Source organism: Papio anubis, chromosome 20 (assembly GCF_008728515.1).
Source record: "Papio anubis isolate 15944 chromosome 20, Panubis1.0, whole genome shotgun sequence".
Taxonomy (NCBI): domain Eukaryota; kingdom Metazoa; phylum Chordata; class Mammalia; order Primates; family Cercopithecidae; genus Papio; species Papio anubis.
Genome location: NC_044995.1, coordinates 2,150,114 through 2,176,118, shown reverse-complemented (window position 1 = coordinate 2,176,118; position 26,005 = coordinate 2,150,114). Strand labels below are relative to the sequence as shown.

The window sequence follows — 26,005 nt, the reverse complement described above, 5'->3', positions numbered from 1 at the left end:
ACCAAGGGCCCTGTCCCCTCCAAAGCAGCAGAGTCCAGGGGCATGAGGATGGCAAGCGAAGTGACAACATAAACACAGGTGTCTCCATCTTCAAGGATGGGAGTAGAACGGACAGGAAGGGCCGGGTCACCCCCAGAGCATTCGTCAGTTGCCAAGTCCAAAGCTAAGAAACCAGTTCATAAATGTTTTTTTATTTGCATGTTGGCTCAAGTCCTCTTTTTAAGTCCAAGGAGGCAGTCCACGTTAAGTGTGCAGGCAAAAAAGGGACAGGAAAAGCAGGCAATTTCTCCCCTGCCCTCCCGCTCTCCTTTTATCAAGCTGAGCACCTTGAGTTGCATTTGAGGAAATTAAAACTATAGATGACGGAACCCCCTTGTATCGAATTCTTTCTTTACATTTTTTGGGTTGCTACAAGGAATCAGTATATATATATATATATATATATATATATATATATATATATATATATATATTTTATCAGGTGGTACGCGTGGTGGCTCACACCTGTCATCCCAGCATTTTGGGAGGCCGAGGCAGGAGGATCACTTGAGGCCAGAAGTTTGAGGCTGCAGTGATCATGCCACTGCACTCCAGCCTGGGCAACAGAGTGAGACCCAGTCTCTAAAAAACTTTTTAAAAATCAACGCATGAGACAAAACTTTAACAAGAGAATAAAGAGGGTTGTAAGGTGGAGATGTGGGCAGCACTCCAACTCCACTTTCAAGTTCAGAGGCAGAAAGAGCAACTTTCTCTCCCACGCTTGTAGGGAGGGCCCGTGGGCTGTCTCTAGCCCTCGCCTCACAGCTGGTCTTCTCGCTCTCCCTGTTCAGCTTCTGCTCTGGCCTCGGCCCTCAGCACCCTGAGGCTCCTGGCCTCGCCTGCCCTGGGGACTCTCTTGGGCAGGGTTGGCAACCGGGGAGTGTGCCAGAAGGCTCTCCGGTGCTTGCGAAACCACGAAAAGCGTCCAGGGGTCTGGAACCTCACTGTCTTGACCTGTTTCCGGGCCCTGGCTCCTGAAGCTGTTCCTGTGGCCCCTTGGGCAGCTGAGGCTTCAGCTTCCTGGATACCTGGGGCCCCTGCCCTCTGATTATGTGCAGCCTCTGCCCTTTGGCCAGCCCGGGCCTGTGCCCTCTGGTTACCTGCACCCTGGACAGCTGGGGCCCTTTCCCTCTGGTCATGTATGGCCTCTTCCCTTTGAGGATCTGTAGCCTCTGACCCCTGGTCAGCTAGGGCCTCTTCCCTCAGGTTATCTGCACCCTGTGGCCTATGGTCAGCTGGGGCCTCTGCCCTCTGATTATCTGCAGCCTCTTCCCTCTGATTACCTGCAGCCTCTTCCCTCTGGTCAACTATGGCCTCTTCCCTCTGATTACCTGCAGCCTCTCCCCCCTGATCAGCCTCGATGTCTGCCCCCTGACCTGTGGGCGCTGTCTGCTCCTTCCTGCGGCGCCTAAACGAGGCCCAGTTGATCTTGGGCCTCCATCGCCTAGGGGAGGCCTGCGGGGCACAGACATCTCCCACATTTTCCACAGGATCCCCGGGATCCCCGGGGCTGGTGCCGGAGGATACCCCTGCGCTCTCCACTGGGATGGAGGCCAGCCGGGCCTCGCCCACCCCGGGGCCCGCCCTCGGCGCCCAACCCTTCACCCTCCGCTTCAGCTTCCCCCAGGACACCTGGCTGACATACTCCCGCCACCTGTCCGCCTTGGACAGCTGAGGTCCCAGGTTGTCCTCAAACATGGGCACTGGCAGGTTGACGCGGCGGCGGGCAGGCGGCGCGGGGGGCTGCTTCTCCTGTCGCCGGAGAAATGCCTCCACCAGTTCCTCATCATCCTCGCTCTCCACGTCGCTTCCCAGGAACTTGCTGCCCAGGTAGCTGACGGGCATTTTGCGCACCTTCTTGCCCCGCCGCGGGCCCTGGCGGCTCTTGTCTCTGGAGGTCTCGAAGTCGCTGAACTCGCTGTCGCTGGCGTTGCTGCTGTCATAAGTGCCCACGACCAGCCGGGGCGTAGGAGTCACCATCTGCTGCACTCTCCTCCTCACTCGGGGCTCCTTGGGCTTTTTGGGGGGCTGGGGCGGGTGCGGGGTGCTCTTCTCGATGATGCGGGCCACGTCCTCCAGGGTGCGGCCCTGTTCTTCCAGGAACTGGGTCAGCCGCTCCCGAAATTCTGCTTCCTTGGTGGCAGGCTTAGAGATGACTCTCCAGACGCCCCCGGCCAGCCTGACCTCCCGGGGGATGAGCAAATAGTCGACGTCCTCCCCGATCTGCAGCATCCCCACCGTGGAGTCCTCCTCCTTGCGGAACACCTTGCCGATCTTCTTAAATGTTCCCACGGGTTTTAGGGCTTCCACGAGGACGTCCAAATCCACATCTTTGCAGACATCGGGGACGCTCCAAAGAATGAGGCAGTCGGGGGACGGGAGGAAGCCCCAGGGGAACCAGCCCCCCACGTGGCTTTTCTCGAGAGTCTTTAAGATCTCCAGGGTGATATCTGGGGTGAGGGAGCAAAGAGCCCCAACAAACTACTGTAGCCCTTAGTCTTGAGGGAGGGACTGGATGGGGGGAGTCCCAGCAACGCTGACCGCAGAGTCTCACCTCCCCAGCCAGGGACGAGCCAACGCCTCCAATCTCTTCTCCTGCAACAAGTCCAGTCTTGACCAAGTCCGGCTCCTCCACCAAGAACTTGGGAGAATCAATTTCCAGGATGCCTACGTGAGCCGGGGGCGAGGTCAGTCCCAAGGTTCAAGGCCCACTCCAAGCTGGAAACGTGGTGTCCCAGCTCCAAGTTGTGGCGCGCGGGCTGCCAGCGATTCTTCCTGCCCCAGGCCCCTGGGACGCGGTTGGAACTTGGGAGAGGACTTCTCAGACAAAGACGGTCCAGTCGAGGCTATTCAATATGGCGGAGGCGCTGAGAGGCCTCAGCCCGGCCCCCCAGTAGGGTCCCCCGCCCCCAGGCAGGCCACCACCCCAGCTCCAGGCTGACCTTGACGCGCCGCAGCCTGCCAGCCCGCGCGCTTAGGGCTCTGCACGGTGGAGCGCACCAGCAGGAAGTTCCTCCTTGCCCTCCGCCAGAATGAGGCCCACCTTCCCCCGTCTCATCTTACACTCCCAGACTCTGGAAGACTGACAGGGGGGCTGTCCACTCCCTTCGGGGCAGCCTCCTTCCCCTCCCCCACAGGGGTGTGGCCGCGCCTGGGGCCTAGCTGGGCCCATTGCTTCCCAGCGAAGCGGCGGTGGCCCACGTCAGCACCTTTGCTGAAAGGCAGCGGTTCCCAAACCTGCCATCCGAAATGTGCAAGTTTCCAGCCAAGTCCTGGAGGTGGGTGTGCCAGTGGATTCTACCTTTTGAGAGCCACTGGCACCACAGATTAGCATTTTAAATTCACGCGACTGTCCGTACCCGTACACCCAGACGCGTGGATAGAGAAATGGGTACCGGGATCTTATTGCAACAGTCCCCCTGTGGCGCTTGGCAGGAGGTCAGGGCTGTACATATTTTTGAGTGGATGAATAAACTTGAATGTTCATAGCCAGGCGCGGGGGTTCATGCCTGTAATCCCAGCACTTTGGGAGGCCTAGGCGGGTGGAACACTTGAGGCCAGGAGTTCGAGACCAGCCTGGCCAACATGGTGAAACCCTCGTCTCTACAAAAAATACAAAAATTAGCCGGGTGTGGTGGTGTGCGTGTGTAGTCCCAGCTACACGGGAGGCTGAGGCAGGAGAATGGCATGAGCCCGGGAGGTGGAGGTTGCAGAGATGGCGCCACTGCAATCCAGCCTGGGCAACAGAGGGAGACTCTGTCTCAAAAAAACAAAAGTGCCAAAAAACAAAAACAAAAAAGCCCACAAATAAACAACAACAAAAACCCCTAAAAGTTCATGAGTAGAGACTGCCTCTATTTTATGGTAGTATCTTACAGTGAAATACTTTGCAACTTTGAAAAAAGAATGAGATGGCTAAGGATAGGCACGGTTTATGAGGCGCTTCCTGTGTAGTAGGCACCATTCCCAGTGCTTTCTATGAATGAACTCAGGAAATCCTTGCTATAGCAGGAGACTGGTAGCATGAGTACAACTCCCATTAGACAGCTGAAGAAACTGATGCCCAAGGACATAAAACCACTCTTTCAAGGTCATAGCCAGGGGGAGTGGTTGAGTTTGGATTTGAATCCAGAATAGTCTGCCTTTTGTGCCCACCAAAGAGTCAAGATGGCCTGGCATGGTGGCTCACGCCTGTAATCTCAGCACTTTGGGAGGCCAAGGCAGGCGGATTCCGAGGTCAAGAGATCAAGACCATCCTGGCTAATGTGGTGAAACCCCGTCTCTACTAAAAATACAAAAAAATTAGCCAGGTGTGGTGGTATGTGCCTGTAGTCCCAGCTACTCTGGAAGCTGAGGCAGGAGAATCTCTTGAACCCGGGAGGCTGAGGTTGCAGTGAGCCGAGATCGCACTACTGCACTCCAGCCTGGGCGACAGAGCGAGACTCCATCTAAACAAACAAACAAACAAACAAACAAACAAAACAAAAAAAAACACACACAGTCAAGATGTGGACCAATGCTAGTAAGCTCGGTTCTTGAGACGCAAGTCTACTGACGCTCCCGGCAGTGGAGAGGCGAGTCTGCTGAAGCTCCCCTCCGAATAAAGCCAAATCCTTCCTTAACCCGGTGTTTGAGGGGTTTTGTCGGAAGCTCCTCCTGCTACAGTACTTGCGACTAGCATTGGTCCACATCTTTGGAACCAGGCATCAAGAGATATGCTGAATAGTCCTCCTTGTTAGGAATCCTCAGAGGTACATGGTAATAAGGCCAGTGCCATCAATCATCTTTTTACAGATGGGGAAACTGAGGCCGGTCTGAAGTTGCACAGCTCTGAGTGGTGGATCTAATATTAGAACCAGATCTTGGGCACTAGCATAAACAGTAGCAGACGCTAAAGACACAGCTAATCTCATTCTCCTAAATGCGTTGAACCATTTAACCCCTTAACAGCCATAATACTTGCAGACTTTCTTGCCTGGATATGTACAAATCCCCCTCACTGGGCTCCCTGCCTCCCCATCACTGCTTGCAATCCAGGCCCCACCCAGAAGCTGGGGGCATCTTTTAAAAACTTAGGTCCGATCTGTCTCTACTCTTTTGAAAATTCTCTATCTCAGGCTGGGTGCCATGGCTCACGCCTTTAATCCCAGCAGTTTGGGAGGCTGAGGCGGATGGATCACTTGAGGTCAGGAGTTTGAGACCAGCCTGGCCAACACGGCAAAACTCCATCTCTACTAAAAAAATTAAAAAATGCCGGGCGCGGTGGCTCACGCCTGTAATCCCAGCATTTTGGGAAGCTGAGGCGGGTGGATCATGTGAGGTCAGGAGTTCGAGACCAGCCTGGCCAACATGGTTAAACCCCGCCTCTACTAACAATACAAAATTAGCCGGGCATGGTGGCGCATGCCTGTAATCCCAGCTACTCGGGAGGCTCAGGCAGGAGAATCGCTTGAACCTGGGAGGCAGAGGTTGCAGTAAGCTGACACTGTGCCATTGCACTCCAGCCTGGGCAACAAGCGCGAAACTCCGTCTCAAAAACAAAACAAAACACAAAACAAAACGAAACAAACAAAATACAAAAATTAGCCGGGCGTGGTGACACCTGCCTGTAATCCCAGCTGGGGAGGCTGAGGAACGAGAATTGGTTGAACCCAGTAGGCGGAGGTTGCAGTGAGACAAGATCGCGCTACTGCACTCCAGCTTGGGCGACAGAGCAAAACTCTGTCTCAAATAAGTAAATAAATAAATAAATAAATAAATGTTATCTTATTTAACTCGTAAAGGAGCCAGGCAAATTTTTAAAGAGGGAACGGAGGAAAAAGAGACGGGCGAGAGGGTAAGAAAAGATACGTGCGGCTTAGGGGAAGTTAAGGTCTCAGCGAGCGGCCTGTTCACAATTACTGGCTTATTCAGGTTGTTTTCTCTTGCAGAGCCAGATCGTTGGGCTTCGCTAGATTTTTCTCCTCTTTCTTCCTGGCTGGGTCCCAGCCGCTGCGCTCAGCCCCCGGGCCTCCCACGGCCCCGCCCCTCCCCTCCCTCTTGCAGTTTGTGGCCTCCGCAGTCCGGCGGTCTCCATGGCAACCATGGGACGCGCTCCTCCGAGCTGGTCAAAGCTAAGCGGGTGGGATGGAAGCGGAGGCGGAGGCTGCAGGGAGATGGTGGGGGTGGGGACGCCACGGAGGACGGCAGGAGCCCCTCTTTTCTGCCTCTGGTGCCTCCTTTAGGCCTCGTCCCCAAAACCAGCTTCCCTGAAAAGCTGTTTGTAGAAACCAAACAATGAAAAATCCTAAGGACACGTAGGTTTCAGGAATGCTGGTTAAAGAATCGCAAGTCTGAGAGCTCATGACAGTGCCTTCCGAGTGGTGACCTCTCAGATGAGACGTTTGGGTTTTGTAGTCATAAAAGGGCTTTCGTTTTGTTTGTTTTTTGTTTGTTTTTCTTTTTCTTTTATGTAGTGGGGGAGCAGGGAGAGACGCAAGGAGGATAATCTTAGAAATGAAAATCCCAAATGTTCCACATTTTTGTAAAAATTGTCAACCCCCTGCCGGGGGCGGTGACTCACACCTGTAATCCCAGCACTTTGGGAGGCTAAGGCAGGAGGATCGCTTGAGCCCAGGAATTGGAGACCAGCCTGGCCAACATAGCGAGACTCCGATCTCTACAAAAAATTTAAAAATTAGCCGGATATGCCTGTAGTCTCAGCTACTCCGGAGGCTGAGACAGGAGAATGGCGTGAACCTAGGAGGCGGAGCTTGCAGTGAGCCAAGATCGCGCCACTGCACTCCAGCCTAGGCGACGAGCAAGACTCCATCTCAAAAAGAAAAGAAAAAAAAAATTAGCCGGATATGATGTTGTGCGCCTGTGGTCCGAGCTACTCGGGAGACTGAGGTGGGCCTGTCACTTGAGCCCGGGAGGTCAGGGCTGCAGGGAGCGGAGATCGCCCATCTGCAGGCCAGCCTGGGCAACAGAGCGAGACTCCCTTTCAAAAAAAAAAAAAAATGCCAGACCCTGAGCGGTTCAGCTGTGGGTTTTTTTAATTGCACAGATCTCTGGCAGGTGAGACCCTTCTCCAGTCATCACAGAATAAAAGAATAAAAACGAGAATTGTAGCCTCACTTTTGCATTTATTTAAAAGAAATGGAAAATTGGAAAAGAATGGGGAAGAGAAAACACGGCTGAAATCCCTCTACCCAGCTACATTTTGTTGCCATTAAAAAAAAAGAGAGACACACAGGCCAGGGGCGGTGGCTCAAGCTTGTAATCCAAGCACTTTGGGAGGCCTAGGCAGGCAATCGCCTGAAGTCAGGAATTCGAGACAAGCCTGGCCAACATGATGAAACCCGCCATCTCTACTAAATGTACAAAAATTAGCTGGGCACGATGGCGGGCGCCCCTAATGTCAGCTACTAGGGAGGCTGACGCAGGAGAATCGCTTGAACCCGGGAGGCACAGGTTGCGGTGAGCTGAGATAGTGCCACTGTACTCCAGCTTGGGCAACAGAGTAAGACCCTGTCTCAAAAAAAAAAAAAAAAAAAAAAAAAAAAAGGGGAGATACACGGTCAGAAAAAGCAAAAGTTACAGAAAGGTAAATTTTTTTCAAAAATGAATTCTTCTCCCCAACCCCCACCTTCCAGCCTCACCCCAAAAAGTAACCGGTTAAACATCTCTGTATTTTTCCAGAGAAAAAAATGCTTGCATTAGTGTATGTGTTAATTTAATTTAATTTATTTTTTTGAGATGGAGTTTCACTCTTGTTGCCTAGGCTGGAGTGCAATGGCGTGATCTCCAGCTCACCGCAACCTCCGCCTCCCGGGTTCAAGTGATTCTCCTGCCTCAGCCTCCAGAGCAGCTGGGATTAGAGGCCACCCCACCTAGCTAATTTTGTATTTTTAGTAGAGACAGGATTTCTCCATGTTGGTCAGGGTGGTCTCGAACTCCCAACCTCAGGTGATCCGCCTGCCTTGGCCTCCCAAAGTGTTGGGATTACAGGTGTGAGCCACTGCACCCGGCTTTTTGTTTGTTTGTTTTTATGTTAATTTTAGAATTTACCTCACAGAGATTTCCCCCATCATCCTAAATTGTTTTCGTCACAGCACTTACCACTTTGTTTTTTTTTTTCTTTGAGACAGGGTCTCACTCTGTCACCCAGGCTGGAGTACAGTGGCATGATCATGGCTCACTGTATCCTCGAACTCCTGGGCTCAAGCAATCCTCCCACCTCCGCCTTCTGAGTGTCTGGGGCTACAGGTGTGTGCCACCATGCCTGGCTATTTAAAAAAATTTTTTATAGAGAGGTATTCTCATTATGTTGCCCAGTCTGGTCTTGAACTCCTGGCCTCAACAGATGCTCCTGCCTCTGGGTCTCAAAGTGCTGGGATTACAGGCAAGAGGCACCATGCTGGGTCTATTTGTATGTTCTTATTTATTGTTTCACCCTATTAGAATACTATCTCATTAGGTCTGGGATGTGAGTCTGGTTTGTTCACTGCTGAAGTCTCAGCATCTAGAACACTTCAAGTAGGAGCTACAAATATTTATTAACTGAATGAATGCTGGGAATTGCACTAGATCTATGACTATAAAAATGTGTTTTCGCTTAATGTCCTGTGTCAGTGCTTGCCAGTCTGTTTTCTTTTGTTACGACAGCTTCCATCTTTATTCCTTCAAGCCAGGAATGTGATACTGATAATAATTCATTTTTACAGAGCACCTACTTTATCCTTGGCCCTGTGCACTTTCTCATTTGGTCCTTAGAACCCTTCCCTAAGCAAGTGTTACTCCCATTTTTCAGATTAAAAAAAAAAAAACTGAGTCTGAAGAAAGTCACGCAGCTAGATAGTGGCAGCCAAGCTTTGAATCACTCAGGTTTATTAGATTCCAGTCTCCACACACTTTTTGTTTGTTTGTTTATTTGTTTGTTTTGAGACAGGGTCTTGCTCTGTCACCCAGGCTGGAGTGCAGTGATACGATTTCTGCTCACTTCAGTCTCAACCTCCTGGGCTCAAGCTAACTTCCATCTCAGCCTCCCAAGTAGCTGGGACTACAGGCACATGTCACCACACCCAGCTAATTTTTTTGTAAAGATGGAGTTTCGCCATGTTTTCCAGGCTGATCTCAAACTCCTGGGCTCAAGCGATCCTCCTGCCTCAGCCTCCCAAAGTGCTGGCATTACAGACGGAAGCCACCGTGCCTGGCCCCAATCTCCACACTCGATGAGGTGCATCATCGCTTGAGCCCAGGAATTCAAGACCAGCCTGGGCAACACAGCAAAACCCCATCTCTACAAAAATAATACAAAAAATTAGCTGGATGTGGTGGTGCACGCCTGTAGTACCAACTACACAGGAGGCTGAGGTGGGAGGAACATCTGACCATAGGATGTCCAGGCTGCAGTGAGCCATGATCGCACCACTACACCGCAGCCTGGGTGGCAGAATGAGACCCTATCCCAAAAAAGTTTAGAAAAAGGAGGCCAAGGGCCGGGCGCCGTGGATCACACCTGTAATCCCAGCACTTTGGGAGGCCGAGGCAGGCGGATCACGAGGTCAGGAGAGCGAGACCATCACGGCTGGTGAAAACCCATCTACTAAAATACAAGAATTAGCGGGCGCGTGGTGGCAGGCGCCTGTGATCCCAGCGCTGGGGAGGCTGAGGCAGGAGAATGGGTGTGGGGCTTCCGGGGAGGTGGGGTTGCAGTGAGCGAGATGGGCGCCCTGCACTCCAACCTGGGTGACAGAAAGAGACCTCCATCTCAAAAAAAAAAAAGAAAAAGAAAAAAGAAAAAAAAAGAAAGAAAAAGGAGGTCAAGGAAGATAACACAGAGGCAAAGCCATTCAGAGTGGAGGAGGTGATGTGGATATGACCCTGTTGGCAGAGGCTGGAGAGATGCAGTCAACAGCCGAAGAACTCCTGGAACCACCAGAAGCTTGAAGATGCAAGCAAGTTCCTCTCCTAGACCTGCAAAATCCAACCTGCTTTCTATGATTTTGGGGTTCTACTCCCAGAACCAAGGAATACATTTCTGATGTTTTAAGCCATCTAATATATGGTACTGTGTCACAGCAGCCACAGAAAATGAATACAGAGCTAACTGTGTGGCCACAATTCCCGGCTCCAGCTAGAAGGCAATTCAAATTAAAACGCCTTCAATTTTATTCTGTGACCTTGTCTCTCAGGAATAATTATCCCTGAAGCGAAAGAATTCTTGTACAGTATCCTCTTGGGAATTACATGTAGGTGTGACTTTTAGCAAATTAGTGTTTTTATTTTATTGATTGATTGATTGATTTTGAGACCGAGTCTTGCTCTGTCACCCGGGCTAGGGTGCAGTGGCTCCATCTCGGCTCACTGCAACCTCCACCTCCGGGGTTCAAGTAATTCTGCCTCAGCCTCTGGAGTAGCTGAGATTACAGGCATGCACTACCATGCCCAGCTAATTTTTGTATTTTTAGTAGAGACAAACTTGCACTGTGTTGGCCGGGCTGGTTTCGAATCCCTGACCTCAAGTGATCCACCCACCTCAGCCTCCCAAAGTGCTGGGGTTACAGGTGTGAGCCACGGCACCCGGCCACTGCTCTGATTTCTGTCCCTATAGTGTTTTTTGTTTGTTTGTTTGTTTGTGTTTTAGTTTTATATAAAAGGAAGTGTATAGTGTGTCTCCTTTTTGGTCTGACTTCTTTTACTCCACATTAACGCTTCTGAGGTTCACTGATGTTGCTGTGTGTGCATCTGAGAGTTCATTCCTTTTTTTTTTTTTTTTTTTGAGACAGAGTCTTACTCTGTCACCAAGCTGGAGTACAGTGGGATGATCTCGGCTCACTGCTGGCCTCTCCTGGGTTTAAGCGATTCTCCTCAGCTTCCTGAGAGTAGCTGGGACTGAGTCGCCACCACCCCAGCTAGTTTTTGTATTTTTAATAAGAACAAGGGGTTTTCACCATCGATGGCTCAGGATGATCTCGATCTCTTGACCTCATTCCCAAGAGTGCTCAGAGATGACAGCGCCTGGCCAGTCGCATTCCTTTGTTGCTGTGCCATATTCTATTGCATGAACACACTGCAGTTTGCTTATTCATTCGCCTGTCATCAGCCATCGAGTTGTTCTAGTTTTTGGTTCTTAGAAATAAAGCTGCTATAAATATCCCAGGGCCTATGTTTTTTTTTTCTTTTTTTTTTTTTTTCTCATTTTTACTCTGAGGCGGGCTCTCACTCTGTCACCAGGCAGGAGTGCAGTGGCACGATCGTGGCTCATTGCAGCTTTGACCTCCTGAACTCAACCGAGCCTCCCGCCTCATTTTTTGATTTTTTATAAAGACAAGATCTCACTATGTGGCCCAGGCTGGTCTTGAACTCTTGGGTTCAAGTGATCCTCCCACCTCACCTTTCCAAAGTGCTGGGACTCCAGGTATGAGCCACCACGTCTGCCAACCTTGAGTTTTTGTTTTTGTTTACTGAGATGGAGTGTTGCTCCGTCGCCCACGCTGCAGAGCAGTGGCATGATCTGCCTCCCAGTGGCATGGCAGCCTCTGCCTCCCAGGTTCAAGCAATCCTTCTGCCTCAGCCTCCCAAATAGCTGGGACTACAGACGTGCGCCACCATGCCTGGCTAATTTTTGTATACTTTAAATAGAGATGTGGTTTCACCACGTTGCCCAGACTCATCTCGAATTACTAACCTCAAGTGATCCACCCACCTCAGCCTCCCAAAGTGCTGGAATTCCAGGCCTGAGCTACTGTGCCTAGCCAAGCCAATGTTTTCAATGCAAGATGGACACTCTCTGCTGCAAAGATTCCTATGGCAGGGGTAGTATTGGCTCCACCTTGCATATGAAGAAACTGAGGCCCAGAGAGGTAAAGTCACCTCCCTGAAGTCACACAGCTAGTTAGTAACAGAGCCAAGATTTGAACCCAGGTCTGCCTGTGCAACTCCAAAGCTTTTGATGTCTTCTCTGTCACGTCCCCTGTTGATGCTGGGACACAGTCGGGTTCTGTCTCCTGAGGGGCAGTACCTTGGAGTAGTCACCAGTTTGCCTTTGGTGTCTGAGACTCCAAAACAACTTTTTATTAGCACATGGACAACGGACCCCTCTCTTGAGGAAGCTGGGCACGTCTTTATAAAACCAGGCTAGCTCACTGCAAAGCTAAAAAAATGAAAAACAAAAAACAGGCTAACATGTTCTATGTCAACACAAAACAAATCACTGGACCCAGGATTGCAGGGACCAACATTTAACAGCTTCCTTCCTCTTTGCTAAGTTGCTTATATATATTTACTTCTCCCTCGGATTTTGTGAAATAGGTTACTGCTATCTCCATTTTAGAGATAAGATACCTGAGGTATAAAAACATGAAGTGGTTTGCCCAGGCTCATGCCCCAGGAAGTGAAAGAGTTAGGACTTGGGTCGGGCGCAGTGGCCCACGCCTGTAATCCCGGCACTTTGGGAGGCCAAGGTGGGTGGATCATTTGAGGTCGGGAGTTCGAGACCAGCCTGGCCAATATGGTGAAACCCCGCCTCTACTAAAAATACAAAAATTAGCCAAGCATGGTGGCAGGCACCTGTAATCCCAGCTACTTGGGAGGCTGAGGCAGGACAATCACTTGAACCTGGGAGGAGGTGGAGGTTGCAGTGAGCCGAGATGGCACCATTGCACTCCAGCCTAGGCAACAGAGGGAGACTCTGTCTCAAAAAACAAACAAACAAACAAAAAGAGTTAGGACTTGAACCCAGGCCACATGTCCCACACGACTCTTTGCCTCCAAACCTTCACACACAAGACAGAGGCATCTGTTGCCTTAATTAGCAGGTTGCCTAGTGAGCAAGCTGATGAGAGGAATTTCATGTGCAATTCCACTGTTGGCTCCCTAGATATTTATCCACAGGCTGTATTTATCACTGTATGACCATGTCTTGTATTTTCTGCGCCTGATGTTTTAACATCTGGGGCCACGCCGACCCCAGAGGGACTGCTCCTCCCAGGGCCAGCCAATTCCTAGACTTAGTAAACAACTTGTCCTTGAACAAGCTCTTCAAAAGCAAAACCACCAATCCAGAGCCCACACCCCCAACTGCCTCCTTTATTGGGCTTTCATATTCTGGGTCACCATTCACCTGCCCCAGTCGCCCCAGGGACAGGTTCTAGACAACCAGAGACAGCCCCTATGGCCCACATCCCACTGAAAGTGCTAACCCTGCTTACTTTGCCTCACCCATCCTTCCTGCAAAAACCACTTTAGACTCTTATTTGAGGCCGGGTGCAGTGGCTCATGCCTGTAATCCCAGCACTTAGGGAGACCAAGGAGGGTGGATCACCTGAGGTCGGGAGTTCGAGACCAGCCTGACCAACATGGAGAAACCCTGTCTCTACTAAAAATACAAAATTTGGGCCAGGCGCAGTGGCTCACACCTGTAATCCCAGCACTTTGGGAGGCTGAGGCAGGTGGATCACCTGAGGTCAGGAGTTCAAGACCAGCCTAGCCAACATGGTGAAACCCCATTTCTACTAAAAATACAAAAAACAAAAACAAAAACAAAATTAGCCAGGCGTGGTGGCGGGTGCCTGTAATCCCAGCTACTTGGGAGGCTGAGGCAGGAGAATTTCTTGAACCTGGGAGGTATGGGTTGCGGTGAGCTGAGATCATGCCATTGCACTCCAGTCCGGGCGACAAGAGCGAAACTCTGTCTCAAAACAAAAACAAAAACAAAAACAAAACAAACAAAATTTGCTGGGCATGATGGCACATGCCTGTAATCCCAGCTAATTGGGAGGCTGAGGCAGGAGAATCGCTTGAACCCGGGAGGCAGAGGTTGTGGAGGTTGACGTGAGTCGAGATCAAGCCATTGCACTCCAGCCTGGACAACAAGGGCGAAACTGACTCAAAAAAAAAAAAAAAAAAAAAAGACCCTCATTTGGTTCCCCGCTCCCTCTGCCTCCAAGCCCAGGGCTTCCCTGTGAACCTCCTCCATCTGTCAGAGGCATTTAAACCAGAGCAACACCATCTTGAATAGGGTTTGGGTAAAAGGAGACTGAAACCTACCGGACTGCATTCTCAGAAGGTGAAGACATTCTAAGTCACTGGATGAGAGACGAGGTCAGCACAAGATACAGGTCATAAAGACCTTGCTGATGAAACGGATTGCAGTAAAGAAGCTGGCTAAATCCCACCAAAACCAAGATGGCGACGAGAGTGACCTCTGGTCGTCCTCACTGCTACACTCCCACCAGCTAGCTCCATGACAGTTTACAAATGCCATGGCAACATCAGGAAGTTACCCTATATGGTCTAAAAAATGGAGGCATGAATAATCCACCCCTTGTTTAGAATATCATCAAGAAATAACCGTAAAAATGGGTAAACAGGCCGGGCGTGGTGGCTCAAGCCTGTAATCCGAGCACTTTGGGAGGCCGAGACGGGCGGATCACGAGGTCAGGAGATCGAGACCATCCTGGCTAACACGATGAAACCCCGTCTCTACTAAAAAATACAAAAACTTAGCCGGGCGAGGTGGCGGGCGCCTGTAGTCCCAGCTACTCGGGAGGCTGAGGCAGGAGAATGGCGTAAACCCGGGAGGTGGAGCTTGCAGTGAGCTGAGATCCGGCCACTGCACCCCAGCCTGGGCGACAGAGCGAGACTCCGTCTCAAAAAAAAAAAAAAAAAAAGGGTAAACAGCAGCCCTCAGGGCTGCTCTGTCTGTGGAGCAACCATTCTTTTTTTCCTCTACTTTCTTTCTTTTTTGTTTTTTTTTTTTTCTGAGACATAGCTTCGCTCTTGTTGCCCAGGTTGGAGTGCAATGGCACGATCTCGGCTCACTGCAACCTCTGCCTCCCGGGTTCAAGCGATTCTCCTGTCTCAGCCTCCCCAGTAGCTGGGCTTACAGGTGCCTGACACCACACCCTGCTAATTTTTGTATTTTTAGTAGAGACGTGGTTTCGCCATGTTGGCCAGGCTGGTCTCGAACTCTCGACCTCTGGTGATCTGCCCACCTTGGCCTCCCAAAGTGCTGGGATTAAAGGCGTGAGCCACCGCGCCCGGCCTACTTTCTTAATAAACTTGCTTTCACTTTATAAACTTGTCCTGAATTCTTTCTTGCACGAGATTCAAGAACCCTCTCCTGGGGTCTGGATCAGGACCCGTTTCCAGTAACACGTCATAGTGTGGCCTCTTCCTCTTAGGATCTGTGAGTAACAAACATGTTTTCAACAGTAGTCATCTGACCTCTTGGCCTTACCATACCTAAATCATAATAAAACCTATATTAAAACAATCCCACATATTTCTTGAGCACTTGCAATGTGCCAGGTACAGTGCTGGGCCCTGGGGATAAGGAGACAGACCCAGTTCTGCCCTCTGGGAGCTCACAGTCTTGCAGGGAAGAGTGGCATCAAAGATTTATGCAAATAAGATTAATCAGCATTGAGAGGTTTACCAAGCTGGAAAAATACAGGGAGCTATGAGAGGATAAAATAGGGGCACCTAGACAAGCCTATTTTACCAGCATGGTAAAACCCTGTCTCTACTGGAAATATAAAGTTAGCTGGGCATGGTGGTGCATGCCTGTAATCCCAGCTACTCTGGAGGCTGAAGCAGAAGAATTGCTTGAACCTGGGAGGCAGAGGTTGCCGTGAGCTAAGATCACGCCATTGAACTCTAGCTTGGGCAACAAGAGCAAAACTCTGTCTCAAAAAAAAAAAAAAAAATGGGGACACCTAATCCAGTCTGAGGGGTCCAGGAAGGTTTCCTGGAGGGAGGGGGTGGAAAGCCTGAAGGGCGACTGAAAGTCAGACGGAACAGCAGGTGCAGAGTCGTGTGCTCTGTGCCCACCTAGGCACATATGCCCACCCCTTACCTGCCCTCCCAACTTCCTGCCCCGTAAGCACCAGAGGGCACATGCAGCTGGGATTTTTTTTTTTTTTTCCTTTTTGAGACAGAGTCTCACTCTGTTGCCCAGGCTGGAGTACAGTAGCGTGATCTTGGCTCACTGGAACCTCTGCCTCCCAGGTTCAAGCTATTCTCCCACCTCAGCCTCCTGAGTAGCTGGGACTACAGGTGTGCACCACCACGCCCCACTAATTTTTGTATTTTTAGTAAAGATGTGGTTTCACCATGTTGGCCAGGCTGGCCTTGAACTCCTGACCTCAGGTGATCTGCCCGTCTTAGCCTTCCAAAATGCTGGGATTACAGGCATGAGCCACTGCACCCAGCCCCAGCTGGGATTTTCAAAAGACTGGAAGGAGGGGACATACTGAGGGAGGTGTGGGAGCACCTCCAGGCAGGAGGACCCAAGAGAGAGAGCTGTGATATGGATGCAACCTCAAGGGCTGGGAGCCCAGCAGGCGGGGAGCAAGGAAGAAGTAACCCAACCTCTTTCTCCTTCCATCCCCTGATGTCCTGGCGCCCAAGAGATGATCCCAGCTGGAAATCATAGTGCAAAGGAACTTGGGTAGCAGGCTGGGAAGTACAGAGAAAGAATCTTGGAGACACATGAAGAATCACCAGCCCCAGGCTTCATGGGAATCACATATCATTATTATTATTATTAAGATAGAGTCTTGCTCTGTCGCCCAGGCTGGAGTGCAGTGGCGATTCTCCTGCCTCAGCCTCCCAAGTAACTGGGATTACAGGTGCGCACAACCACACCTGGCTGATTTTTGTATTTTTAGTTGAGACAGGATTTCACCATGTTGGCCAGGCTAGTCTCAAGCTCCTAGCCTCAAGTGATCCACCTGCCTCAGCCTCCAAAAGTGCTGGGATTACAGGCGTGAGCCACCGTTCCCGGCCGGAATCACATGTTATGTGTTGGTCACTCAGAGACTCTGAGCCTGCCTTCAGAATCCCTGTTTCTCACCAAGGACTGCTGGGAGGAGGCGCCAGGGTGCTGTCTCCCTGGATTCACCAAGGCCCCATTCATCTGTGTGCCCTGCCAGCCCTCCATGTGGTGGAGCATGTGGGCTCTGGAGCTAGGCTGCCTGGGTTCAAATTCTGGATCTATCACTCTGTGGTTGTGTGACTTTGGGTGAGTTTCTTCACCTCTCTGAGCCTTGGTTTCCTTCTCTGGAAAATGGCAGTTGTAATGAGACTTAACCCCATGGAGAGGTTGTGAGCAGTTCATGAGACCATGAGAGGTATTAGCACAGAGCCCGGGGATGGTAAATGCTCAAGAAATTAGAAAAGGCAGTGTGGGCCGGGTGTGGTGGCTCACGCCTGTAATCCCAGCACTTTGGGAGGCCAAGGCGGGCGGATCACGAGGACAGGAGATGGAGACCATTCTGGCTAACAAGGTGAAACCCCATCTCTACTGAAAAAAAATATATATATATGAAAACTTAGCCGGGCATGGTGGCACGCGTCTGTAGTCCCAGCTACTTGGGAGGCTGAGGCAGGAGAATCACTTGAACCTGGGAAGTGGAGGTTGCAGTGAGCCAAGATCATGCCATGGCACTACAGCCTGGGCCACAAAGCGAGTCTCCATCTGAAAGGAAAGGAAAGGAAGGGAAGGGAAGGGGAGGGGAGGGCAGGGGAGAGGAGGGGAGGGAAGGGGAAAGGAAAGGAAGGTAAAGGAAAGGAAAGAGGAAAGGAAAGGAAAGGAAAAAGGAAAGGAAAGGAAAGGAAGAGAAAAGGCAGTGTGGTCTAGCTGTTTGTAGACTCAAGCCCGGTTCACATCCTGGCTCTGTTTAAATTGTGTAGCTCTGTGCCTCATTTTCCAAATCTGGAGAATGAGATTGTATCAGTCTCATGGTGTTGAGTCTTGTGATTATTAAATTTATTGTTTGTGTAAAATGCTTAGAATAGTGCCTGGTACATATGAAGTATTCAATAAGCGCGAAGATTATTCTCTGCTCTAAGCCCCCACTTAAAACCAGAGCGTTCACTGCAGTTTCAAACGGGCCCTCAGAGTGCCACCCACCTCTGGCTCGTTTCCCAAGGTATCCTGAAGAATCTCCGCCCAGCCATTACCAGAGACACCATGCTCTATGACTCCGATATCAGCTGGGGCCTCCCAGCCCGAGAGAGACCCCGATCAGTGTTAGAAGCACAGAATGTGGTCAGAGGCCTATTTTCAATTCCTGTTGTGCTTTGCTCTGTAGCCTTAGACAAGTTACCTAGCCTCTCTGAGCTTTACTTTCTTCATCCATAGAATGAAATGATGATCTTAATAATAGTACAGGTTGATCATCTAATCTCTTATCTGTTGTTGTTGTTGTTGTTTTTCTGAGATGTAGGGGGGTCTCACTCTGTTGTCCAGGCTGGAGTGCAGTGGTGCAATCACAGTTCACTGCAGCCTTGACCTCCTGGCCTCAAGTGATCCCTCCACCTCAACCTCCAGTGTAGCTGGGACTACAGGTGCATGCCACCATGCCTAATTTGTTTTGTTTTGTTTTGTTTTAGTTTTTGTAGAGATGGGGGTCTTGCTGCGTTGCCCAGGCTGGTTTTGAACTCCTAGCCTCAAGCAATTCTCCCACCTTGGCCTCCCAAAGTACTGGGATTACAGGTGTGAACCACTGCACCCAGCCCACTACAGAAGTATTGATGGGATTATAAGGGCTTCCCGCATCCCTCTGGGGAGTAAATTCTACAATATAAGGTATCATTTTTCTAAAATCCAAAACTCTGAATTCGGAACCACATATACCCCTGAAACCACATCTGGCTGAGGGTTTTTATAAGCGATTGTGGACCTATAGGGCCATACCTCACAGGGTTGGCAGGGTATGATGGGCTAATGATATGAAGGAATGTGGCATAGTGCCTGGAACACAAGATAGCCGTTACTGTTTTTATTTCAGTTAAATTGTTTCATCTTTCACACCAACCACTGGAAAACGGCCTGACATCTGAGAAGCTCGTAGGATAAAAGAAAACTGTGTTTTGACCGGACGCGGTGGCTCACGCCTGTAATCCCAGCACTTTGGGAAGCCAAGGTGGGCAGATCACGAGGTCAGGAGATTGAGACCATCCTGGCTAACACAGTGAAACCCTGTCTCTCCTAAAAAATACCAAAAAAAATTAGCTGGGCGTGGTGGCGGGCACCTGTAGTCCCAGCTACTCGAGAGGCTGAGGTAGGAGAATGGTGTGAACCCAGGAGGCTGAGCTTGTAGTGAGCCAAGATCGCGCCACTGCACTCCAGCCTGGGCGACAGAGCAAGACTTCGTCTCAAAAAAAAAAAAAAAGAAAGCTGTGTCTTGTGCCTGTTTGGCCATTAATATCAATAACAGCCCTTCTCAAAATAATGCAGGGCCAGGCACGGTGGCTCACTCCTGTAATCCCAGCATATTGGGAGGCCAAGGCAGGTGGCTCACTTGAGGTCAGTAGTTCGAGACCAGTCTGGTCCACATGGCGAAACCCCATCTCTACTAAAAACAAAAACATCAGCCGGGCATGGTAGTGGGCGCCTGTAGTCCCAGCTACGCAGGAGGCTGAGGCAGGAGAATCACTTGAACCCGGGAGGCGGAGGTTGCAGTGAGCCAAGATCACACCACTGCACTCCAGCATGGACAACAGAGAGAGACTGTCTCAAAAATAAATAAATAAATAAAAATAAAAATAAATGCAGTCCTGAAGACTTCAGGCCATGGAAGCAGTTTTCAGTACTTGTTTTAGCAGCCACATCATTTTTCCAACTTAAATTTTACATGAATTTCCCCCCCATAAATCAAGGGGCAGACTGTGATTTCATTAGCATACATTTATTTTATGAGTTCATATTTGTACAAAAGAGCATCTCAATCACAAAGAACAATGAAGAGTTTTAGCTGAACCCCTTTTTGAAATCAGGGGTTTACAGAAGCCAGATGCAGCCCTCCAACAGCTGGCACATTCAATTTACCTGTGAATTTTTGCTTGGGATTTGCCCTACCAGTGATATATTGACTCAGCTAAGTAGCTTCAAATGGTGACAGTTTTACATGACAACTTGTACTGGAGTCCCAGGATACACTTTGACTGGTCCAGAAAACCTTGAAAGAGAAGTGGTAGGATTTTGATTTCATGGGCCACATTGAACAACCACACACATTGTGTATTACAAATATAAATGTTATACCCCTGAAATCCACAACAAGCACAAAATACAGTCTTCGTACTGCAATATGGTAAGAAATGTCACACCATCCCTTATTATACAACGAATATGACTTGAGGGAGAGCAGCATTCAGCAAACATGCTGGAGGCTTTCGTAGCATTTATTCAAGCTGGGACTCTGGGATGCAACAACAAACACAGTAGTACGATATTCTGCGAGTGGGTATACCCAGGCCGGGCATTTACAAGGAATAGAAAGATCAGGCCAGGTACGGTGGCTCATGCCTGTAATCACAGCACTTTGGGAGGCCAAGGTGGGCAAATCATGAGGTCAGGAGATCGAGACCATCCTGGCTAACATGGTGAAACCCCGTCTCTACTAAAAATACAAAAATTAGCCGAGCATGGTGGCGGGCGCCTGTAGTCCCAGTTACTCAGGAGGCTGAGGCAGGAGAATCACTTGAACCCGGGAAGCGGAGGTTGCAGTGAGCCGAGATCGCGCCACTGCACTCCAGCCTGGGCTACAGAGGGAGACTCCGTCTCAAAAAAAAAAAAAGGAAAAGAAAAAAAAAGAATCATCAGAGAAGCCGGGCACAGTGATTCACAACTGTAATCCCAGCACTTTGGGAAGCCGAGGTGGGTGGATCACTTGAGGTCAGGAGTTCAAGACCAGCCTGGACAACATGGTGAAACTCCATCTCTACTAAAAATACAAAAATTAGCTGGGTGTGGTGGCAAATGTCCGTAATCACAGCCACTCAGGGGGCTGAGGCAGGAGAATCACTTGAACCAGGGAGGCGGAGGTTGCAGTGAGCCGAGACTGTGGCACTGCACTTCAACCTGGGCAACCAAGCAAGACGTTTCCCAAAAAAAACAACAAAAAAAACAAAAAAAACAAAAAACAGTCAACAGAGAGCTACACTTCTTGACTATGGATTTGCAAGAAGTTCACATATGTGTGTAGAGATGGCAGGAAAAGGTGTATCCCAACCACTGCACAAGAGAAAAGGATGGTGATCTGAGGCTAGACAGCCAGCTTGGGAAAGGGGCAAAAATCAGTCTTCGAGGTTTTAGGTTATGTCAATCAAGTGAATTCTAAAATTTCCTTCTGTTCCTTGGCACTTGCTGGGAATGCAAGAATCTAATAGGAGTTTCTGCCTGCTTGGGAGGGGGTCTCTTACCTGCACCCTGGGCGCCAGGGTAGGGGTGTAGAGACAGAACATCAATTTTTTGGCTTTGATAAGGGGGCGAAATAGGGGTGGCTTCCCAGAAATAAGAAAGGGGGTTGAGGCCAGCCACAGTGGTTTATGCCTGTAATCTCAGCACTTTGGGAGGCCGAGGCAGGCAAATCACTTGAGGTCGGGAGTTCGAGACCAGCCTGACCAACATGGCGAAACCCCATCTCTAAAAAAGTATACAAAAATTAGCCGGGTGTGGTGGCAGGCAACTGTAATTCCAGCTACTCGGGAGGCTGACGAAGGAGAATCGCTCAAAGCTGGGAGGCGGAGGTTGCAGTGAGCTGAGATTACACCAGTGCACTCCAGCCCGGGTGACAGAGCGAGACTGTCTCAAGAAAAAGAGAAAAAGAAAAAGAAAAACAAAAAAAAGAATGTTAAATGCTGGAAGTCACAGACATGACTAACGTCCACCACAATAAGACATTAGGAGTCTTGGTCGGGCACGGTGGCACATGCCTGTAATCCCAGCACTTTGGGAGGCTGAGGCGGGCGGATCCTGAGGTCAGGAGATTGAGACCATCCTGGCAAACATGGTGAAACCCTGTCTCTACTAAAAATACAAAATTAGTTGGACGTGGTGGTATGTGCCTATAATCCCAGCTACTAGGGAGACTGAGGCAGGGGAATCGCTTGAACCAGGGAGTCAGAGGTTGCAGTGAGCTGAGATCGCACCTCTGCACTCCAGTCTGGTGACAGAGCGAGACTGTCTCAATAATAATAATAATTATAATTATAATAAATAAGACATTGGGAGTCTCCGGTATTACAATTTGGTAGGCTGAGTCTTTGTGTATAAGTTACATTTCTGAAAAGAGATTCCGTTAAACCTTTGCAGATCCTTGGACTAACAGAAGTTTGCAAATTGACAGGTCCCTTGTCTCTGAGCAAAAGATCTGCCTACTCACATGTATTTGGATTTTACCTGAATTTTAAAATTCTTCTTCACCTCAGTGTTAACGTCGTTCATTGGTAACTCTTGAAAATGGCCTCTTAATTATTTACCTCCTTTTGGACCATTGCCCAGGAGCCTTGCCTCTTCTGTAGAGAGTGGAGTTCACTCCTCCCCACCAAGCCAGAGCTTCTGGAATTTAACTTGGGGAGACTCACACCCTCACCCCAGGCGCCAATCGGGGCAGAAGGGTCCCGCTTCTGACCACTTCTGTAAGAGAGACTCAGCGTGTAGAGAAAGGCGACAGCTTTTCAACAGCCACTTACAGATCAGTGAGTTCCTCAGAGGTGGGGAGCAGGCAACTCACTCTCAGCCATGGTTTCTGCTTGACAGGGTGGCCCACTCCGGACCAGTTTGTGCCAGAGGTACATTCAAGGTACATGCTTTTGAAACACAGAAAACGGCTCTAGACTTTGCTATAACAGGATTTCCAGGAGGGCTCAAAGCTAGAGGGGTCTGTGCCGCCCGCCTCCCCCCAGCAAGAGAGGCTGTCCCCAGAATCAGGCCGCGGGTGACAGCCGAAGGAGGATGGCGGTCTTCTCCCGAGCAGGGATCTCCCTGACACGTTCCTCCTGGATCTGCGTGGGTTTTCTTCAACTGCAGTAAGAGATCTGCAAAACCTTGGAATCCGGGACCGTTTCCCCCTCCTCCATTTTCTGCAAAGGGCGCAGGCGCCTGGGGGCAGCCTGTGGTCTCCATAGCAACGATCGGACGCGCTGCTAGGCTCTGGCTCTGACTGCGCCTGCGCGGCTGGTCCCGCGGGGTCTCCCGGGTGGCGGAAGATGTTTGTGGGTCTTTGAGACCCTTCCTCACTTAGAAATTACTCTCATCTACTCAAATGATACCCATACACATACTCAGGTGTTACCCGCACACTCTCAAATATTACCCACAACTACTTTCAATTATACGTGGATGCTACCCACACACTCTAATGCTATCCACACTCACTAATGTGTATTCAAGTAACCCAAATGTTACCCCCACCTATTCAAATAGCTACTATGAGAGTTACGGGCAAAGTTTTGGTCTGTTTATTCCCCTTCTGTATTCCCAGTGCCTGGCACACTGTAGGTCCTCAGGAAATTTTGTTGGTTGCATGGATACACGGATGAATGAGCAATCCACACTTAACCAGATTTTATGATCATTCAGCTGTTATCCACATGTACTCAAATGCTACCTACGCTCACTCCGATGTCTCCAAGTAATTCAAATATTACCCACTTACTCTGAGTGCCATGAAGGCAGGGATTTTTATTGAGTTTACTCCCTTCCGTATCCTCAACTCCTAGAACAGTACCTGGGACCTAGTAGGTATGCAATAAATATCTGTAGGATGAATAAATGAGCCACGGGTACCCAGATGTTAGCCACACCCACTCAGATGTAACCCACAAGTTAGTTAACTCAGATAAAAATAGCCACCTCTTTCGCACTAGTCAGATGTTACCTGTGCTATCCAAATGATACCCATTCTTACTCAAAAGTTACCTACTCACTAGAGTCATTCTCACCCTCCCTTGCATTACCCACACTCACTCGCACTCCTTAAACCTACTCAGGTGGTATCTACCCTCCCACAGTCATCACCCCCTCAGATACCCCCCATGCCCACCCGATGCCACCACCTCACAGCTTCTTGTCTGAGGCGTGATGTCGCCGGCGGTTTTTCTTGTTCTTCCTTTTGCCCCTCTTGCCATCTCCAGCTTTGCTCTCCTTCTCGGAGGAGTTCAGAGGTGGCACCGCGTCCATCCGGACGGTGGCCCCAGCCTCCGGCTTCTCCCCCAGCCCAGGCACACAGCACTTTCTTGCAGGCAGCTCTCCGGGGCCCGTTGCTGGGGGACACAGTTCCTGCCTCAGGACCCGGGCCATATCCTCCACCGTCCTGCCCTCGCTCTGCAGAAAGAGGTTCAGCTTGGTCAGGAATTCGATGTCCTGCTTCCGGGGCATGTAGACCACTCTCCACACACCGCCTTTGCCCTTGATCTCCCTGGGGACCACGGCGTAATTGATGTCCTCCGTCAGCTGAATGATGGCCGCCTTGGATTTATCCTCTTCCAGATAGGCCTTCCCAGCCACTTCGAACTTGCCTAGAGGTTTGAGGGGCAGCCGAATAATCTCTTCGAATTCCTCGTGGTTGCAGTCCTCTGGGATCCCCAGGATCATCAGGGACTTGTAACTGTCCACTTCCAGGGCCTTGCACCCGTGCTCCAACAGTGCAATGTCCTTCACCCCGAACAGCATCTTGCCCAACTCTTTGAGGCAGCAGTATGCCCGCTGGTGGACACCTGAGCTGCCTCGGGAATCCACGAAATTATCCAGGATGCCGCGATTCCTTCCCAAAGGCTACGAGAGAGTGAGGGCTCAGGGGCCGGAAGTCGCTCCCCAGGACCCCTTCGTCCAGCTCAGTGAAGGATGCCCCCAGCCCCTGCCTGCAGGGCTGTGCAACGTCGGGGCTTCTGTGGCTCCCTCTGAGTGGGCTCCAAGATTCCCAGGGACTTACGCCTGCTGGAGAAGCAGAAGGCGGTGTTTGCCACCTGACTCGAGGCTCCCGGGTCCTGGGCAAGGCTGCACCAAGGAGGGTCTCAAGATGATGCTTCCCTTTTTTGGCGCGGCCTCCGAAGGTCTCGCAGGCCCCAACAGTCTCTCCGGATCTGGGGCTGCTGATCTCCCTGGGGCAACTGCCAACGGAGTGTCGTGCGGTTGGGGGGCCCTGCAGGCAGGGAGGCTCGTCCCTCACCGCTGGCCCAGAGGTTGCCCTCAGTGCTCTGTGGCCGGACTAGGACGAGGATGTGGCCGCTGCACTTGGTCCCGCAGTGACGTCACCGCCTCCTTCCGCTCTGCGGCCTGGCGGTCTCCATGGCAACCGCTACAGCATCGCCTCTGCCATTGGCCGACTGGCCGCATTGAAATCAAGAGTCTGAGGGGGTCATTCGGAGGTGAGGGGTCGGCCACCAGGCATCAGAAGCGCCCGCGATTCCCCTTTGAATAATAGCTGATTCCAGAGGCGAGGGGACAGCGAATGTACAAGAGGCACCCGGGCATATTTTGAGGTCAGAAAGTAAGGAAGTGCTTAAAAAAAAAAAAAAAAAAAAAAGATGAGAACACCTGGAAAGACACAGGAACCAGCCTGCAAGGCTCCCATGGCCAACCCTGGGACAATTAGAGCATCAACGTTAAAAATGAAAGTAGGCCGGGCGCGGTGGCTCAAACCTGTAATCCCAGCACTTTGGGAGGCTGAGACGGGCGGATCACGAGGTCAGGAGATCGAGACCATCCTGGCTAACACGGTGAAACCCCGTCTCTACTAAAAAATACAAAAAACTAGCCGGGCGTGGCGGCGGGCGCCTGTAGTCCCAGCTACTGGGGAGGCTGAGGCAGGAGAATGGCGTAAACCCGGGAGATGGAGCTTGCAGTGAGCTGAGATCCGGCTACTGCACTCCAGCCTGGGCGACAGAGCCAGACTCTGCCTCAAAAAAAAAAAAAAAAAGAAAGAAAGAAAGTAACAGATTATAACCCCTTGAATAAAATTAGAATTTATGAGTTGATGTAGATGTAAGTACATGAATGAAAAGTTTGGTGAAGAATGTAAACTATCACACTGTCTCAAAGTACCTGCCCACATAACACTCATCAAAGGGAACAAATGTATCTTTACAGTGGAATGTTCTTGCTTGTAGGACACACACACTATAATATTCAGAGCGATATGACAATTTACACTCAAAATGCTTCAGGGGAGAAAACATTCTTTTATTTTTT

General features: G+C 50.3%; 2 protein-coding genes across 4 annotated transcripts; both read right to left on the bottom strand.

The window, feature by feature from the left end:
* Positions 1-642: 642 nt before the first annotated feature.
* Positions 643-3,555, bottom strand: CCDC8 (coiled-coil domain containing 8). Of its 2 annotated transcripts, XM_009194796.4 has the most exons (2): positions 1,306-3,555; positions 643-1,233 (listed from the first exon to the last, which is right to left on the bottom strand). In XM_009194796.4, the coding sequence occupies exons 1-2, from the start codon at positions 2,269-2,271 to the stop codon at positions 799-801; spliced, it is 1,401 nt and encodes a 466-aa protein (XP_009193060.2). In that variant the 5' UTR covers positions 2,272-3,555; the 3' UTR covers positions 643-798. The 2 variants fall into 2 exon arrangements, with proteins under 2 accessions (XP_009193060.2, XP_003915800.2); XM_003915751.5 differs by having other exon boundaries at positions 643-3,548.
* A 16,147-nt stretch (positions 3,556-19,702) lies between these two features.
* LOC108583296 (paraneoplastic antigen-like protein 8C) lies at positions 19,703-25,305 on the bottom strand. Of its 2 annotated transcripts, none has more exons than XR_001897764.3 (2): positions 22,507-23,858; positions 19,703-19,988 (listed from the first exon to the last, which is right to left on the bottom strand). XR_001897764.3 is itself a non-coding variant. In XM_017952548.3 (2 exons), the coding sequence occupies exon 1, from the start codon at positions 24,485-24,487 to the stop codon at positions 23,873-23,875; it is 615 nt and encodes a 204-aa protein (XP_017808037.1). In that variant the 5' UTR covers positions 24,488-25,305; the 3' UTR covers positions 19,703-19,988; position 23,872. The 2 variants fall into 2 exon arrangements, 1 of the variants encoding a protein (XP_017808037.1); XM_017952548.3 differs by lacking the exon at positions 22,507-23,858 and adding an exon at positions 23,872-25,305.
* Positions 25,306-26,005: the final 700 nt, after the last annotated feature.